The following is a 19,751-nucleotide window of genomic DNA, read 5'->3' on the forward strand; positions in this document are numbered from 1 at the left end:
CACCCTCCTTGGAATTGGACCCGCAACTTAAGAAATAAGGCTCAGAGTGTCGGTTACCACAGTTCATTCTTCTAGCACAGTAGAAATTTTGTACGCGATTTTCGAAACAACCAGAACCTATAGCTCCTTTACTATATATGATATGGTCATGATCCATGAGTAGTATGCATAGGCTTTTTGTACACGATTTTAATATTAAATTATTGATGTTGTCAAGTCCGGGGGCTTTTTTGACACAGTTGAATGTTAAAATATCATGCACTTCGGAAGATTGATCACTATATATTCGATGGAGAGATCATTAAATGCTAATGTCTACGTTCATCATCTATGCCGCTTAATTGATTGTTACTAACGAATACATTATTTAAAATATTTCGTTGGTATCGTAAAATATTGTGTTATTAAAATGCAGAGGGGGTATTAGTGTGAATTGATGTGACAAGTCAGCACCAATTATTCTCTGAAACTTTTTGGTCAAGTTTTTGGGGGTTTCTTCTCGGGGGCGTATAATCACACTTTGGTGTGGGGTGTAATCCCCAATGGCTTTAATCAACACATCACGAAAAGAGTTGCCCAAATTATTAGCGGATTCGTTTATCTCAATAATACTTGTCAATTTAATGCTTCAAAGTGCCTTTTCGGTTCTTCAAAATCGATTTTGGAATATGAACATAGAGTCTTAGCGTAGCTTTTCGGTTGGGGTTATTAAATGTAAAAACCACTCTAACTGGGCAGTGGTCGCTCAAACTTGCTTCAAGAACATTTGTTGTGTGAACGAAATCGGGACCACTAACTAACACGAGATCTAATAAAGTAGAAGAGTGGGTTGGTTTCTTTATAAAATGAATTGAAACGGGGTTTAACGTCCTACTGTTCTGCTCCTAACCGGGGCTAATGAAGACGGGCATACGCCATACAGTTTGCTATTAGGGAAATTTTGCCCGGGCAACGGCGCTACGGCCTACTCTTATATCGAATTCCAACTGCCAAGGGATCTTTTACGTGCACGCCAATGTGTACACGGGACCTCGGTTTTTCGTCCCATCCGAACGACTAGACAGGCCCACATCCTGCATCACTGACAAGGGGAAACCATGCCGGAAAATCTGAATGAACTTTCTCGGCCAAAGCAGGGATCGAAAACCCGACCTCCAGGCTAGCGAGCCAGCGTCTTACCCACTTAGCCACGTGATCCCCCGGGTTTCTTTATAACCAGTTGGGTTAAGTTACAGCGTTTTATAATAACAAATAATCTGGATGGTATATTTAAAATTAAAATCGCCTACAAAAAGGCAAGGATTGTTTTCAGCTTTAACTAGTGAGACACTATTTGCTATCCGGTGGCAGTAATCAATGGCTGAGTTAGGTTTCCTGTAAAAACAGCCAACAAGAACGGTTTTACTTTTAGTTTTGATCTCAACCCATACCGCTTCAAGATTTGGTATATGAAAATCAGGTCTAGGTTTATAAAATAGAGAGTTTTTAATATAAATTCCCACCCCACGGTTAAATAGTACAGGTAAATGAAAACCATCATGTTTAAGTTTTTTACTATTGAGTCTTTACCTAACCAGGTTTCTGAAAATGCTAGGATATCATTATCGGAGAATTCAGCTTAGCTTGTATAAGATCAAGTTTTTGTGAGATACTACGTTAAGTAAAAGAGACTCAGATGTTTGTCTGGTCCCCGGATTGGACTGTACGTTATCACTAAGTAAAAGTAAGATATAAATTATTGGTGACAAAATCATTGTATTTTTAAATCTGCTTGAATTCACGTTTAAAATGCCACTGTCATCTTGATATACTGCAGTCGTTCAAACAGAAAAGACGCTGGAAAGGAGAAAACATTAACAACAACTATTTTTTTTTATTAAAATATACATAAACACACTTTTTAAACTATGAATGATCAGTATGATACGGAACGTTAAAGTCATGGTTGATGAGTACGATGATAACCCGTTTACTTTACTTTAATTACAAGACAAACAGCTTCTTGTGTTGTTTAAATTTTTGTCCCAGAAGCCATGAATTTTAATACCCGTGTGCCCACAAACACGACATACATTGTATGATGATAAAGAAATATAGATTCTATTTACAGATTATATATACACTAACATTATTGTGAAAAAGGGGAGATAAGAGAAATTTTAAGTTCAACAAAGAACGATTTTCGAGTATAAATGATATTAGAATGATTCAAGCACCTCATATAACATACAGTGTACTAAGACTAAATTTTAATAAGCATGGGCGCAAGATGGAATAGGAACCGAGTGGAATTAAGACGCCATATTAAATATCGGATTAAGTCAATCGTTGCACATTTGTGAAAGGAACAAGCATGCAGAGTTTCAGGTTAATCTTACTTTAATTGATGGATCCTTAAGCTTTACCGAAGAGTGTCGCCCCCACGATAAATAGTGGATAGTGCTTAGGACTTGGTGAAGACCAAGCTGACACTTAGCAGGGCCCTGTTTCTCGAAATCTTAATTGAACATAAAATCCAAATTTTAGTAGATACTTCAATTTTTGATTGGCTAAGCACTAAAATCAATCTAATATTATCCAATCAAATTACTAAAATTTGGATTTTATCTTAGTTAAAATTTCGTGAAACAGGCCCCAGATGTCTAGTGTCTTAAAGTGTTATACACGTATTGAAGTAAACAATAAGTAACTAATAAAATAATATTGTATAACGTGTTTATATAAATGTGTGAGATTCAAAACAATATAATCTAAGTCAATAATAAATACAGAGAGAAATGGTGTATATGTTCATTCCTTTTTAAAACAGAAAATAAAATTCTAAACATTACTATACTATAAACAAAAATCTGGGAAAAAGCAACACCGATAATCTTGAATATAAATGTTTCTTATAATAACAAGAACGAGAACTCTAAATAATACAAACAGGAACCACAACACAATAGTTTGTGAAGCATAAAAAAATAATGGCCTTTAAAACATATCACATTTTTAGAAAATTTCTCTTTTCAAATATGAAAAAAAAGACAGGTTGTCTGGCAACAATCCCCACACTATTAGCAACTTAGTCGTCCAAGCAGTCCAGATAAAGAAATGAAATGAACGCTCTACAGTTGTTCTGCCCCGACTGGGCTAATGGAGACGGGTTCAGGTGAAGATTGTCATATTGTAACTCTTTAAACAAGATATCACAAGACATTTTAATACATTTTGCATCTAGAGCATTCATAAGCTTCTACTCGATAAGAAATTGTTAGAAATTTTTGAGCAGGTGATGATTTTAGAGGTGATGATTAAGATGCTAAAAACTTATCAAGAACAATAACTGCGGAAGTAATTATCAAAAGTCAGTCAAATTTATTGTTTGAAGTTTTGATTTCTAAAACCTTTCATTTCACTCTCATTTTGCTTGCTCTCATTTTGTTTTTGTTGATCACGTGGTGATTTTCGTTTACAACATGTGTAGTTGATTATTTCAGCGATGAACTGGAAAACTTCTACCAAACTAAGGGCAGATAACCCAATCCATAATCCAACGGTTCCACCAACATCAGAAGCAAATTGAGAATCCTAGAGAAAAAATGTATTATGCATTATATATTATGGAAGGCTAAGTAGTACTAATACAATAGATATAGCCCGTGGTATAAACAATAACTATTATCAACAGTCACCAGCTTCTGCTAAGATCAGTAGTGGCACATCTTTGATTCTAGAACTAATAGAGCGAACTTCCGAATTTCGAACAACCGTCAGTCAGAGTCCATATGGGATTCGTTCAAAGAATCCAAAAATGAAAACCCGACAACGATCCGTTGATGAATAACCGGGATATGGGGGGGGGGGGGGGGGTTCTGAGATTATTTTTTGTCCCAACCGTAAATGACCCAATTTATATTTAATAAATAGATCCACGGATGTCAAACACATCTACGTTGGCAGAATTTCAGCACCATGTACAGTTTTAGCTGCACACTCTGACTAAATCCAGCCCCCCCCCCCCCACACACACACAAAAATAAAAAATAAAATAAAATAAAAACACTAACAGAAACAATACGTGTTTCGTTTTTTTTAATAATGGCAAGGTAAAATTATGTGACCCGGGCCAATGGCAATATTATCATTATTCCAAATATAACTATAATAGATCGAACAGCGTGATCAATGGTTGTTAATGTCAGGAGAGGGTGACTGCTGTCCTAAGTTAAATTGATTTTAGTTAAAATTATCCCTAAAATAGTATCGTGAAACGCCACTATTTTAAGTTAAGATACAATTTTAACATAAAATATTATTTTAGTGGATTTTATTGTGAAACTCATTTAAGTTAGGGTAAAATTTTAGTTTAAGACGATTTTAAGGAGATTTTTGTGAAACAGGGCCTTAGATATCATTAACGTAACAGCTATAATTATGTGCATCAAGCTTGTATTTAAATGGATCTGGCCATGTGAATTCAATATACATACAGTCTATCACATATTGTTGATTTAACAAAATATCTGTAATGGGCAAAATCATTTACTAATAGAATTACCTGATAGTCGGGTTCTTCTGTAATATTTTGATAATTCAAATCTTCAAAATAAATGTTTAACTTCACGAAGTTCTGGCTGAAAACAGAAATAAAAAGACGTATCAAAATGTTGATATATAAAGATTTGGGAACCATTAACAATTAGCACCTAAATAAATATCAGTAAAATATTTTTATGCAAAAGACCTCATTTGGTCATTTGGTTTTAACTCCTGTCTTAGCAGAAACTTCCTCCCTACGTTTCGGTGCCCGTAGCAAGTATTTTAGCGTTCAACATAGCCAGTAGCACACCCACGCGAACTTAAATTGGATGTCGGACAGTTAGGATTTACGACAATATCCGCAGTAAAATATGAATTACTTACGCCAGCGATCTGTCATCGCCCTTTTCATAATTGGCACATTCTGCTTTTCCTCTTTTATTACATAATATATCCAGTAACAAATCCTATAATGGAATATGAAAACATTAATGACAACAAAAGCAAATTCAGTTATCTGCCTTAACTGACTGATATGCCCCATTATGCAGTGAATGTATACGGAGTTGCCAAGCAATAAATATACACCCCTCCCCCAACAGAAGCGTTTTGAAGATGCCGTTCAAATGTTCAGGTTCAGAGGAAATAACTATCTCGAGATCTCTGACCTAGAGTATAGGCCGCGTATACATGTACAAGACAAACAACCCTCAGGAACTCTGACCTGTGAAAGTTTCACAAAGTGTCCAACAGTGATCCTCCATAGAAATGGTAGACCAATCTCTGACAGTTTGAGAAACAATATCCAATGGATTGCGGTCGGACGGACATGAGAGAGGATAATATACACCCGCATGAATTGTGAACGTATAATAAAATGTAAAGGAAAATGACACACACAACGGCGGTGACAACGTTTATCTGGCGACCCCCCCCCCCCCACATAAATCGTGTCAAATAAAAAGAGAAAATAAAACCTACTGCATAACTTTTAGATGGCCATTGTCTTGCAGATACTGACTTCACATATTTAGTTTCACTATAACAAATAGAATAAGACAACGTTAAGAACATTTCAAAAAGGGTATAATGTAATATGCAATATACGTTGTAATTATTGCTCGATGAGAAAATACAGAACATACAATGTGGTGATCTTGCCGATGATAAACGCACTGGCTCAGCGTATCGAAAACCCGCGGTCACGATTACACCTGGGCATGCACGTAAAAGAACACTTGACAGTTGGAATTCGATTGCTGTGTGGGGGAAATTACCCTCATAGCACGCTGCATGGCGAATGCCTGTCCTCATTAACCCAGTTGGAGCACAAAAAGAAGGTCGTTAAACCCATTTCATTCATTCATTCATTCTTGCCGATATTCTAAAATAATTAGAAATGACTATAGGTTAACATGGTGAATTAGTCAATACGAATTCAGGTAACTATTAAGTGGATATCATTTAGTTACAAAATACTTACTCGCATGGATCATCACATGTACATTTTAAATCACCAATCTCATATCGTCGTTCAGTAGAAACCATACATTTCGTATCTGAAAATATTTATAGTATAATTATATAATAAATATAACTGACGAGAACTAACTTGAAAACCTGACCTGCATGTGTTACGAAACGTCGTTATTAAATAACAGGAAATTTAGTTGTATCCATATATACCTTGTGTTGTGTTTTGTTCTGAATAGTTAACTTCTAGATATCAACTAAGATGAATTAACGGAAGGGGGTTTAATGTCCAAGCTTTCGGATCGAGCAGGCTTAATGACGTGTACTATGAGGGAAATTGTGCCCAGGCGGAAATTGAATTCTGGCTGTCAAAGGTTCTTTTACGTGCAACCAAAGGTTTTCGTTCCATCCACCCTGCACCACTGAAAAGGCGAACCCATGCTGGGAAATCCCGGGGAGTTTTCTCCGTCAATACTTAGATCGGACCTCCTGGTTAGTGAGTCAGTGATTCTCGTAAAAAAAGGAACTTAGTGAAGAACAATGAATTAAAATTGGGACAACTTCATATCTGTATGTTTAGTGAAATTAGTTACCTTTTTCTGAACGACATTCATGCGGCAATTCCCTGGTGTTGCCAATCTTTAGATTTATTTCTTCTTTAAAAGGATCGGTACAGTTACAGTTATCCATTATGAGTATTGCTTCACAAAACTTTTGACAAGACTGTAAAAGAACATGGAAAATGAAATCATATATTAGTAACCATTATAACGTTATTGAAAGATACTGTTATCAATATTTTAGATACCATTATTTTAGTAAATAAATAATGTATTAATATTTAGAAGATATATTATTAAGAAAATATATTAATATTTAGAATATATATTCATATTGTGAATATATATTAATATTGTGAATATATATTAATATTGTGAATATATATTAATATTGTGAATATAATATTTAGAAAACGTTATAATATTTAGAAAACTTTTAATATTTAGAAAACTTTTAATATTTAGAAAACTTTTAATATTTAGAAAACTTTTAATATTTAGTATTTTAGCAAATACTACTATAAAATAATATATAAGAAATTTTCTAAAGTTCAATACAGGTGCAGTCAAGGTTGAAATTTTGGTTATAAATACCAAAGAACCGACTTATGAATCATTTAAGAACCTAATTGAAATTTATTAACTCTTGATAATATCAATCAGTGAGGCGGTATGACTCGGTGATACTTGACACGTATTTATGTCTTTCTTTTGCGAAAATCGTAATACTGCATAGGAGATTATTAAACAGTTTTACAGGGCAGAATAAGTGTGTGATTTGTAATTACCGCTCTAGTATATTTAGCTCCATACAGGTTTTGGAAGGCTGTTACATCTTGACAAGTTGCATAAGGTTTCCCTAGTCTATTGATCCTAAGCTGAAATAAAATGAAAATGGCTTATAAATTTGTAGTTGATACTAATAACAAGCACAATGCATTTGTTATAGTCAATTTTCATAGAATATTAAGCATAGCCTACATATTCAATTGAAGAATACGGCTTACAGTAAAAGGAATATCTTTACGAGAACCTGCAGTGTCATGTTTGTAAACATAGCTTTTGTTATCTCTGGTAATATCGTAGCCACATATGTAAATCTAAAATACTTACCAATGTAAGACCAACGATTGACTCAGAAGCTGATGCAATTGCGAGACCTTGATCGTAAGGATGGGGCATAACATCTCGATCATGAACCAACATTTGTATTCCATTACCATTAGTTATACCTCTAATAAACTCGTGATTTTGCAAGAAAAGTATCACCTCAAGACCTTCAAAAGGAAAGGGCCCACGTTAGTTTATGTCTAAAATAAATATGAATGGCGAAATTCTCAGAAGAGACGATCTGGTGTTATATGCTAAGTATAATTGATCACGAACACTGCGATATATCAACATCCCGATTGGAAATATGTTGACAAAAGGTAGCACGCACGCTTTATCATACGGTCTGTCATTTTGTCAACTGGCGGGGTTTCGATTCCCCGGTTGTACGTGGCAAGGAGTAGGGTCGCCTGTCCAACCCCGTGGGTTTTCTCCGGGTCCTCCGGCTTCCTTCCACTGCTAAAGACCCCTACGAGCAATTGAACCATGTGTTAGTCCCGAAATGACCTAGTTTGTGTCGAGTGGACGTTAAACCCCATTTCTCTCTCTCTCTCCCTAATACATTGATTCATTTATTGTTTCAGACAAGTAATCTTTTTTAGATTTGGGAGATCCAAATATCCCGCCCAATCCATAGTTCTTGCAATTTTTATTTCTTTCGAGTCATCATGTTCGTAAGCATGACAATTTGTGACTGTACTGTTTGGATTGTCTGCCTGTTTGGTAAATGGTATTTAAAGCATACCCATTCACAAGACTGAATGGTACGTTAATCCCAATTTTCAACTAAGAAATAATCTACAGCAGCGTTTATGAGCTCATATTGTGGTAACGACTAGCAGCTTTAGGTCATTATAATAACCATAGTACAAACCGAACCGTCTGAACACCATTATAGGGCCTCCTGGCAAATCAATACACTGGTCACTGGGACCCCAACCTACACAACCACTCGTAGAAATAAACATGTATTAATTATACTGGTACTTCCAACGAAATCAGTGTTTAAACATTAAAAAAACATAAATTAAAGATACATTATGAGAGTTGGCAGTTCTCACTGTAATAGTTAAAAACTTGATAATGTAGAGGCAATTTGCTGAAAATTTCAGTCAAATTGATCCACTATGAACCGAGAAATAAGCGTTCGAAAGTTCCGCATATCCTCGGTTATCATTACTAAAGTCGGTACGACAAAAATCATAGTCTCGATTATCCAGTTAATCGTTAAATCGAGAAGGAAAGTTATGCAGCAAATCGGATCATAATCCAACAATTATCGCAGGATAGCGCTGACATCGAGAGTTGATTATGTTCTGCATACGTAAATTAATGTCTAATTAATAGTTTATATATGCAGATTTAGCTCTTGCATGTTTAATCAACATTCGCAATTAAGCCTACTCTAATGCAAACCATCACGAGATTTATTATTTATTTCAAACGAGACTTACCTTGATCTGGTCCACTTCTACGACTTTTAAACAATGAAGTCTGCAAAGTGTAACAATTACCAAAATGTGAGTCGGCAATTTGTGTGAAATTCCTGGAAATAAACGTTATACACTAATAAACTACCATAAATTTCATATTTTCTAATAAATACCTGATATGACCCTATTTGAGTCGATTGTATTGCGAGGAATATTACTCAAATTGGGATTTGTGAGTGAACGACAGAGGTAAGAAAATCCCAATCAAAACATCTCTCAGAATACAATTGAAATATGTCACAACATAACGGCAATTATTGATGTTCTTCCCATTTTCTTTAAAAATACTTATTTTGTATATCAAATCTTTTCATGATGACCAGTTTTATCAATTATCATATTACCAACTGGAAGTACAAAGGTTTGATAACTTACTCAGGATAACAACTTCTACCAGCAAAAGAACACTTTATTAACATAGAATCTATTTCGTGTCCCATCTTCAGTCTAGTATGTCTGAAACAATATAAAATTAATGCAGCAATTTCAAAATTATATATGCTTTCCTATCCTTTTTTTTGTCTATGTGTTAGAAACGTCCAAGTGGTTTATTTAGAAACAACTAAGTGGTATATTTAGAATTATCTAAATGGTATGTTTTCAAACATCTAAATGGTATATTGAGAAACATCTAAGTGGTATGTTTAGAAACATCTAAGTGGTATGCTTAGAAACATCTAAGGGTATATTTAGAAACGTGATATTTAGAAACATCGAATTGGTATAATTTAGAACATCTAAGTGGTATATTTAGAAACTTGTAAGTGGTATATTTACAAACATGTCCGTCGTATATTTAGACGCATCTAAGTTGTAAATTTTAAAAAAATCTAAATGGTATACTTTGAAACATTTAACATATATTTTGAAAAGCTCCTCAAAGATTTTATAATTATCATAAATGACATGTATGTATATATATGTTTATAAACGTTTCCAAACACACATTGTACAGATTTAGATTAATTTTGTAGGAAAATGATCAATGAATCATCTTACTAGACTGCACTTACCTTGGTTCTGCGTTAAACAAGGAAAGGAAATTTTCATAAATTTCATCAGCTTCATCCTTGGTACCGATTCTTTCCCAATCATCTTCGCCAAAATGTTCACGCTCCTCGACTTCTACCCTGGTGGAGGATCTGTTAACGTTTAGTTTATCCAGAAATCTTTTCTTACGTATTAGTGGACCAACACCGGCAGCGACTTCTCCCAGGGCCGCCTCGACGTCGTCCTGAAATACAATGTCAAGCAAAAATATGAAACTGTCTTTGATTCAATCAAATATATGGCTATGCTATTGTTTCAGGGAGGGTTCATTTGTACCAGGTTCGCAATGTCTTTTTCTGTCGCCACACAGCTGCGTGTTTGGCCGAAAGCATGAAAATTCGGGTTTACTTACCATAGTAAACTTAATGTATCGCCACAATTATGTATGTTGATGAGGAATGACCTTTAAAGGGCGATAGCTGAACATCATATATTTATGTCGTCAGACCGGATACTAAAATTTAACTCATCTAGCGACTCCTAGACCTGGATTGAAGATGTTAATTGACAATATCGCAGAAAGTAATCCCCGTGAAAGCTGTAACACGGTGGGCACATACGTCATTTACCTGATATAATTTCTGTGCATTTTCTGGTTTAACTTCTTCCAGTAAATCTCGAAGCTCTCTACTAGCTAGTTTGGCCATGCTCTTCCTCATTGGATTGACGCTACAAAACGTCACAGCTGGAAATGGCAAAGCGTCAAAACCGAGTTCGACCTTTGTTTGCTTTGGGTATTGTAAATATATACTGAACAGGTAGTACAGGTGAAATATCATTCCACCAGTTCCAATGAGAAATATCAAAGTCCATGCTCCTTTAGAGTACCACGTCTTAGATGCATGAATATATGGAATTCCTTGCATGGAAGTTCTTTCGGCAAATCTTCTACATATCTTTCTATAAGACCAGGGCTGTTTGTCATTGGCCGTTCCCGATTCGCTGTAAGCCGGTTCATCTGATCTTGGTTGATTCAATCTGTTTTCGTTATAGTAGGGTCCATCTGGATCCTCGTAACGAGCCGGGGACTTCTGTAAGAAATAAATTATTCAAATACAAAAATCTTGACAGGGGAGAATAACTGTTTGTCAACTATTCTAATGTAAATATCTTCAAAAAACAGTATACCCTCTTCAGACGTTTATAGTAAAGTGTAGTTTTTACGTTGTTTTAAAACGGTATATACTGTAGCATCAATTCAAATTAAAATAACATGCAACCTATTTTGGTGAGAACATATTTAATTACATCACAAGATGCCTAAAAAAATGACAAAATTTTCATTTTCATCATCAGAAGGAGGAAATCTGGTTTTGAAGAGCTAGGAAATACTTTAGATGGGAATATATTTCATTACATCACACATATCATAATTCAAAAATGACAAAATATTGCATTGTCATCATTGGAAGGATAAAATCTGGATTTGAAGAGCTAGGAAATACTTTTATGTCACAACTTACATAATTATTATAACCATATTGTTTACCGGGATGATAAGGATTATTATAATCCGAAGGTGGTATATAATCCGTTTCTCTACCGTTATAAAACTGTAACCCGCTTCTAGACATCTTTACTGAATTTCCCCAACACCTGAAAAATGTATAACATCTCTCATTTAATCATGTCCATAAAATGAAATAGCTAAATATTAACATAGCCTAATGTTGCTATGACGAACCAAAAAGTAAATTACAGCGCATACATCCAATATACACGAATCGATATTGATAGAAACTATTACTGATGATATCGTAACGAATAGTTCTCACATTCAGATCACAATGGCCGATATACCTAGGTACATACGCCCACAGACAGCCAAGTTGATCATAGCTTGCATGATCTTCTATATTCTGATTTTACATTAATTATAAACAGATTTTAAAGTAAAACATATTATGGCTGACACAGTGGCAAATAAAATATCGCAAACAAACAGAATATGTTAAATTTAAAGTACATGCAAAAATTTAATCCGTCTTAATACTTTTATTTTTAAATCTTAGTAAGCCCCATTATTTAAAACAATTATTCCCACGGGACTGTTGACTCAATATCTAAGCATGAATTATATATAAATAATGCATATATTATATCTTCTCGATTTTAATCTAATTTTCGAATGGTCATGGATCGTTTCGTGCATTATATCATACTCACGCTTCACATGCATCATCATAATAAGGCAATATTATAATAATTTAGGGCCATTATGATAATGATGTATATGTAATTGTACCTGACGACGGCCAGTTATTGGATTGTATAGATTACCTCAACTTCTATAAAATAACCGCTTTTCAAAAACATTTATTCTAAAAATCTATCGATATTATTCTCAGATTGGAAAGCGAAATTTTATGCAAATTAAAGGCTCAGCCATGGGTTCGGTTTATTCATCCAGACTTCAGCAAACATTTTACTGGAATTTTTAACAGAAAACATACATATTGGTACTAACTATAGAAACTTAGATAGAGTATTTCTTATTTTCATCGCAGATTTGCACAAATTATTGAATAATTAATATAATTAACTATTGAAACTAATTATAATAATAAAATTGCATTTTTAGATGTTCTCGTCAGAAAACTATGCAGCCTACAATAGTTATAAACAAAGATCTCTGTATTTAGCCACTCGATGAATTGAGATCAAACTCGAAAAAGCACTAAAAGCATATCGATCATGCCCCAAAAATGTTCTCCTTTCTAATTCGTAAATCTAAAACCATAGTAAATGCTCTGATCACACCTCGTCTGGACTATTGCAATTCGATACTGTTTAGCATCCCTGCACGAACTTTACAACGTCTTCAAAAAATTCAAACGAAACCATATGAGCACATCGCACCTGTACTGAAAGATTTACACTGGCTTCCTATCAACCAACGCATTAATTACAGAATACTTTTATTAAAGATACATTATGGGAGATTTTTATAGAGAGTTGGCCATTCTTGCTATAACAGTTCAAAAGTAGATGATGAAAGAAGAATATATTGAAAAATTCAGTCAAATTACTTTATTCTGAACATAGTTATCATCGTTGTAATATTTGCCTAGAAATGGTAGCGAAATGTGTCTTCACCTTCGGCGATCGTTTGATTGACAGGCGTTAACTCCACCTACACATCTCGATTATCAAGTAAAGTTTTCAATGGCATACGGAAACGCTTTACAGCGGCCTCGCTAAGTACACTCTATCATTTAGCCTCGATCTAACTGACGTATTTTCATCAGGTTACCCCTTATTTGATTTAATCAAATAGTGAAATCCTATTTAAATCCGAGCTGTAGCCGAGCCATTCGTGGGTCTACAGAGTTGATTTTGGTCTTGTTGTTTAAATAAAGATCTAATTTATAATTTCTATAACATCTGAAGCCTAAATTAAGACTTGCAATAATCAGATTTAGCTCTTGCATAATGCATGTTTAACTTACAAATGTTTAGACCCAAACACCACCTCTCCTACCTACCTCCAGGATCTACTTCACATAAAATTATCACAAAGGGAAACCCGTTCTTCAAACAAAATCCAATTGGAAATTCCGAGATCAAATTACGTGAAATGTGGAGACAGAAGTTTTTCTGTTGCTGCTCCTAAACTGTGGAACAAACTACCATCACATATTAAGGATGCAAAATCATTGTGTACATTCAAATCCTTGCTAAAAACACACCTATTCAGAGAGATGATGGGAAGCTGTGGTGAATGTGAAAGACTTTTGGATACGAGGCGCTATAGAAATCCATTATTATTATTAATATTAATTATTAATGATAATCTTAGATAGTATAATATAGTTAATTAATAATAAATGTCAATCAATTGACCCTGTTTACCGCACACATATAATCAACTCTGAGTTAAACTCTTTCAACGAACTTATGCATCATGTAGAGGGATTATGATAGTAATTTCATCGAGGTTCAACCATTTATGCTAAATTTTATAATGCATAATATTATTCAAAACTCTATCTGGCTCAATGGGTAGGGCGCAAGTGTGAATCAAGAGGTCCGGGATTGGATCCTGCATGGTGATGGCCGAGACTGTTTCCCGGCATTTTCCACTGTTCTATCTCCTTTTCAATGGTTAGGACGGGTGGGCGAGTTGTCTTGTGTCTAGTCGTTCGGGCTGTACGAAAACCAAAAGCCCCGTGTAGACGTTGGCGTGTACGTAAAAGAACCCTTATTGTAATGTTATTGTAAATAATACATTATTTGGAGGTTATTGTAAATTTTGTAATGTACAACCAGGAGGTAAAACTTTATAGTGCATGACCACGTAATTATTCTAAACTTTATAATGCAGCTGTATGTATTTATAATAAGCCTATCTAAATGTCCGAGAAGGTCCCCGTCCTCGGTTATGCTGTTGAAAGATAAACTAAGGAAAGCAACGTTTTGGTCTAGTTAAGTTTCGGGTTATTAAAAATGACATGGCATGTTATCTGTAATGTGGAGTCACGGCCGTGGCTCAGTGAGTAAGACGTTGGCTCGCTAACCTCGAGGTACCCTGTTCGATCCCTGGGTTAGCCAAGAAAAGTGGTTGTTCCTCGTCAGTGGTACAGACCCGGGGCATAGCAAGGGAAAGGGTGTAGTTGTTCAGATGGAAAAAACGAGGTCCCGCGTACACATTGGCGTGCGCGTAAAAGATCCCTTGAAAGTTGAAATTCGATATAAGAGTCGGTCGTATAGCCGCTGTCCGGGCAAAATTTCCCTCATAGCACACTGCATTGCGTATGCATGTCTTAATCAGCCCATTCGGAGTAGACCAGTAGTGCGGTAAACCCCATTTCATTTCATATCTGTATTTACAAATCTAATGTACTGAATTACCTTTCTAGATAATTGTGTTCTTATATACGAATATTCATATTCAATGGATACCTGGTGCGTGAAATAACATTAGACCAACAAATAGGTCAGATATACACAATATATTTGTTGATTTTATTTTAGAAACATGTAGACCATTAACCCCGAATTTACAGTAAATATCCAGGCATTGTTCTCTTTCTCAGTCAATAACATTTGACATTGATAAATACAATATGTTCGCAACCCAACAACCGATATAGTCAGTTCAGTTATATTTGACATGTTTTTGTATGATACATATTCTATCATCAAATACCTGTTCATGAACAATAACTAGGTCCGCATATAAAATAATGATTATGACTTTGAGCCATATCTTTCTTTGGAGAGGCGGGCAGGCGGAAAGGGAGCGGGAATAGGTGGGTGTGGGGAAACGAGTAGAACTACCGTGTACGTGTTCTGTAAAGGTATTTATTAACAAAAAAGAAATCAGTGTCACTTAATAACTATTGATTTAATCCAATCCCCAATGTGCGAACGAGTTGTCAATAATATTTGCATTGGGCTGTGTTTTTCTTTCGATTAAAATGAAATCCAGAGTTCAATGCTATACATCAAGATAACGTAATACTATATTGTGTCATGTAAATAGAATGGAATCAATTGGACGGTAATGCCTCGTCACAACAATACTTCTGACATTTTCAGATTTACATCGGTTACTTGTTTGCTATGGCCAAGCGTGTTATGGGGTTGAATATTGCCTCCAGGGGAGTTTACTTGTCAAGGAATTCAAAGCTCATCCGGTAAAACTGCAAAATCAGAATTGATATCTTTCTTTAAATAATCATATTAAATCTGAATTAATCTAAATCAACAAATGACCAGTCTGGACTAGGTACAGGCTATTCATATAGTTTATATATACGACTACTTCTTCCATTCATATCACAGATAATACAAACTAATTATGTTAAGTAGGGTGTAGTGTCCATTTACACACATGGCTATCACTCACAAGAACAAATAAAATATGGCATGCAGTTATGTTTTTTTTTATCTGTATACATAACAACGGCAACCCGAGTACAAATACGGTGGTAGTCATTAATAGTATACAATGATAAAGTCGTGTCATGTCCGACAAGGGCACTCGTTTTTCACTGTCACAACTGACATGGTTAGCAAAAATATCGAAGCAGGGATAGTCGACTTGAATTTATGTATACTTACATGTATATATTTATAGATAGGAAAATTCAGGTCTACATCGGTGCCAATAGTTCGAGATACCTATCTTTATATCTGGCATTACCAATAGCTAGATGTACAGCTGACAATATTTCTGACGTTGTTTAAACATAACATCGAACGTGCGGACGTTACACTTAACATTACCGATTTCATTAAACCTGTATGGCAGATGGTTACCTATCCAGTCATCATCCTAAACTTTCACGGATAACTTATATTATTATTTTAATAATTAGTGTGGATAATATCCCTACAGTCAGTCCTTCGAAAATCATGCCGATGCTAATTAAGATAAAAGATTAATTCAATACACTGTACACACATCTCACCCCCATGACAAATGCGAAAATTCTATCTCTTTAAATCAGAAATAAACACGCCCCTGGCCTATCTTAAAACAGTAAAAGAAAAAAAGTTCTTTGACGTTCCCCCTTTGTATATCCTGCGTTTTCAAATACGGCGAAGGCGACTTATTGAATATATGTAATAATGTAACTTGATTATTCACAATAATTCTGTTTTATTTTGTTCTCTTAGGAGCATTTTCATTTAATTGTCCCTGTATCTATTTCATATTATGTTGTGTGCTGTATCGATCTCAGTAGCAGTTCTCCCGTTACATGATTAAACAAACAAATGGTAATACGCGAATATGACTCCATACCAACGGCTAGGTTTACAATAGTGTGATTTACATTTAAAAAGGTGTTAAACATTTTTGATCTAGTTCAAAATAAAACTATTGAATTTGACCGCTCTGACATGTCAGTGATAGTACAGAATATAAACGATTAAATTTCAGTTTGGGTATTAAATATTAAGCTTCTGTCACTTTTAACGATATCTTTTTATATTAAACATAGTACACAATTCTGTGGAATATAGTTACTGTTTATTTAACTGATTGACTAGAGAATCATTATTGAAATGTTCTTCAGTAATAAAACAATAAATGTATATTTCCAGTCCAATGGAAGGGCTTAACACATATCGATATCAGACTGCGAGCCTATAACTTATGATCTGACCAATCCTGACGGCTGTTCCTTGCTAAACGTGTATTTAGATCTGACCCGGATTCTAACTTAGCCAGCAATTTAAGAAGGGCATTATGATAGAAAAGATTTGAAAATATACCCCAGTAAAATTTTAGTATTAAACCCCGGTCTAATTGTTTAAAACCAACTTAACTAAGCATTATGTAAGAGCTAATTCTGCCTATTACAGATCGTTCGTTTGACATGAAAATGTTTTATAAATTATTAATAAGACATTTATTTACATGACAAGCCCATAATCAACTCTCTAGACCATCGCATAGTGGTGATTTTCAACCGATTTAATCACGATGGACAATAAATTAATTCAAAACTGAATAATTTGCTTATTATCGTAACAACGATATAGACGATCGAGACCACGCTATTCTTTAAAGGGACAATAACACTCTTGCTGGCTTGACAGCTCCAGAAAATAAAAAAATAGCCTTATTCGAAGTACTAGATGTGTTAGTGTCCTACCTGTTGTGTAAATTATCCATTAAATCATATTTTACTTGTCCAGAGGGTTCAAAAATATTTTTAAATGCAAGTCACATTTGAAAGCTTTACGTCAGGCTTTTCAAATCATTTAGTTGAATTTTTCCATTTTTTTAAATTAGGTGTGTTAAGATGAAATTTGTATCATCAATTAATTATGGAATATTGTAAAATAGTACAATTTGTTGACATATTATTCAGTTACAAGAGTGGTATTGAGCCTAACGGTAATACCTTCGCTCAGAATGAAGTAAATTGACTGGAATTTTCAACATGTTCCCTTTTCATTATCTATTTTTAAAAACTATTAATAGCGAGAAGTATCAGCTCTTTATATTTAAATCTCACATAATGTTTAAACCAACTGTATAAAAGGTTACTATGGGTCCCAAGCCAACAAAATCTTTAAACTTTCGTTAATGTTTGTAAACTATATGAATATAGATACACGTTTACAGTTGAAATTTGTCATGCTAAGTCACACCCACAAATGATACTGAGATAGAAGCGACCTTTAAGATTTATGTAAGCTGACAAGAGAGGTTACTCGCGAGTTTCCTCTTAAATTATTTACTGTATTTGGTCGAGGAAGAGGTGTTATGATAATATCTAAACCTTCTAAACATTAAATATCTGACAATTTTCATTTATTTTAATTTTGATATTAAAAACGTGGAGTAATTTAAGAAATTTAACGTAACTTTTACGGACTATATATTGGACGTCAATTCATTCTTTTTTTTATTCAAGTTATTTCGGAGTCTCTGGTATTTTTTGTTTAGTAATGCTATATCGAAATTAGTTTACAAATTATACATAGTTGTGGTATTCCGTGTAACACCTATACAAAACATACTAAAATTCTTACCTGTCTGTTATTATAATTCCACAAAATAAAAACTCTATTCAATTCACAAACAAAAATCAGATGTTCTTTGGTTTGTCCGGTGATGAAATATCGGTATAAATTTAACTCTTTCCGCAAAATAACAAAGAAATCCTTCAATATCTCTAAGGCCTGCTCTTTCTGAACCTTGATACTAAAATAACATTGGAAAATGAGATATTCAGATCCTGTCTCAGGAATACGTCAGATCTGATAACAACCACAAGCGTGAATCTGGCGTCAAATCTTTAGCTGAGGAGATTGGTTATTATTTGTCACTCCTCTCTGACCTATAAAAAAGTCACGGTTAATATGTCCTACCTGTTGTGTAAATTATCCATTAAATCATATTTTACTTGTCCAGAGGGTTCAAAAATATTTTTAAATGCAAGTCACATTTGAAAGCTTTACGTCAGGCTTTTCAAATCATTTAGTTGAATTTTTCCATTTTTTTAAATTAGGTGTGTTAAGATGAAATTTGTATCATCAATTAATTATGGAATATTGTAAAATAGTACAATTTGTTGACATATTATTCAGTTACAAGAGTGGTATTGAGCCTAACGGTAATACCTTCGCTCAGAATGAAGTAAATTGACTGGAATTTTCAACATGTTCCCTTTTCATTATCTATTTTTAAAAACTATTAATAGCGAGAAGTATCAGCTCTTTATATTTAAATCTCACATAATGTTTAAACCAACTGTATAAAAGGTTACTATGGGTCCCAAGCCAACAAAATCTTTAAACTTTCGTTAATGTTTGTAAACTATATGAATATAGATACACGTTTACAGTTGAAATTTGTCATGCTAAGTCACACCCACAAATGATACTGAGATAGAAGCGACCTTTAAGATTTATGTAAGCTGACAAGAGAGGTTACTCGCGAGTTTCCTCTTAAATTATTTACTGTATTTGGTCGAGGAAGAGGTGTTATGATAATATCTAAACCTTCTAAACATTAAATATCTGACAATTTTCATTTATTTTAATTTTGATATTAAAAACGTGGAGTAATTTAAGAAAT

The 19,751-nt window shown here is 34.3% G+C and overlaps 1 protein-coding gene across 1 annotated transcript; it reads right to left on the bottom strand.

Moving 5' to 3' along the window:
- Positions 1–1,922: 1,922 nt before the first annotated feature.
- Positions 1,923–18,986, bottom strand: LOC126819269 (degenerin mec-10). Its single transcript, XM_050547217.2, has 14 exons — positions 18,704–18,986; positions 11,674–11,806; positions 10,780–11,241; positions 10,174–10,394; positions 9,536–9,616; positions 9,122–9,213; positions 7,671–7,834; positions 7,346–7,435; positions 6,591–6,720; positions 6,008–6,083; positions 5,506–5,563; positions 4,909–4,991; positions 4,544–4,619; positions 1,923–3,573 (listed from the first exon to the last, which is right to left on the bottom strand). The coding sequence occupies exons 2-14, from the start codon at positions 11,782–11,784 to the stop codon at positions 3,361–3,363; spliced, it is 1,857 nt and encodes a 618-aa protein (XP_050403174.1). The 5' UTR covers positions 11,785–11,806; positions 18,704–18,986; the 3' UTR covers positions 1,923–3,360.
- Between the last annotated feature and the right edge of the window lie 765 nt (positions 18,987–19,751).

This window comes from Patella vulgata, chromosome 4 (genome assembly GCF_932274485.2).
Source record: "Patella vulgata chromosome 4, xgPatVulg1.2, whole genome shotgun sequence".
NCBI classification, from domain to species: Eukaryota; Metazoa; Mollusca; class Gastropoda; family Patellidae; genus Patella; species Patella vulgata.

Bases quoted from the DNA above. Each gene is read 5' to 3' on its own strand.
- LOC126819269 (XM_050547217.2), bottom strand. From the start codon at position 11,784: ATGTCTAGAAGCGGGTTACAGTTTTATAACGGTAGAGAAACGGATTAT. The intron at 9,617-10,173 runs GTAAGTGCAGTC...ATATTGTTTCAG, and splicing joins TTGTTTAACGCAGAACCAAG to ACATACTAGACTGAAGATGG. The intron at 7,436-7,670 runs GTAAGTATTTTA...ATTTTATTTCAG, and splicing joins CAATCGTTGGTCTTACATTG to CTTAGGATCAATAGACTAGG.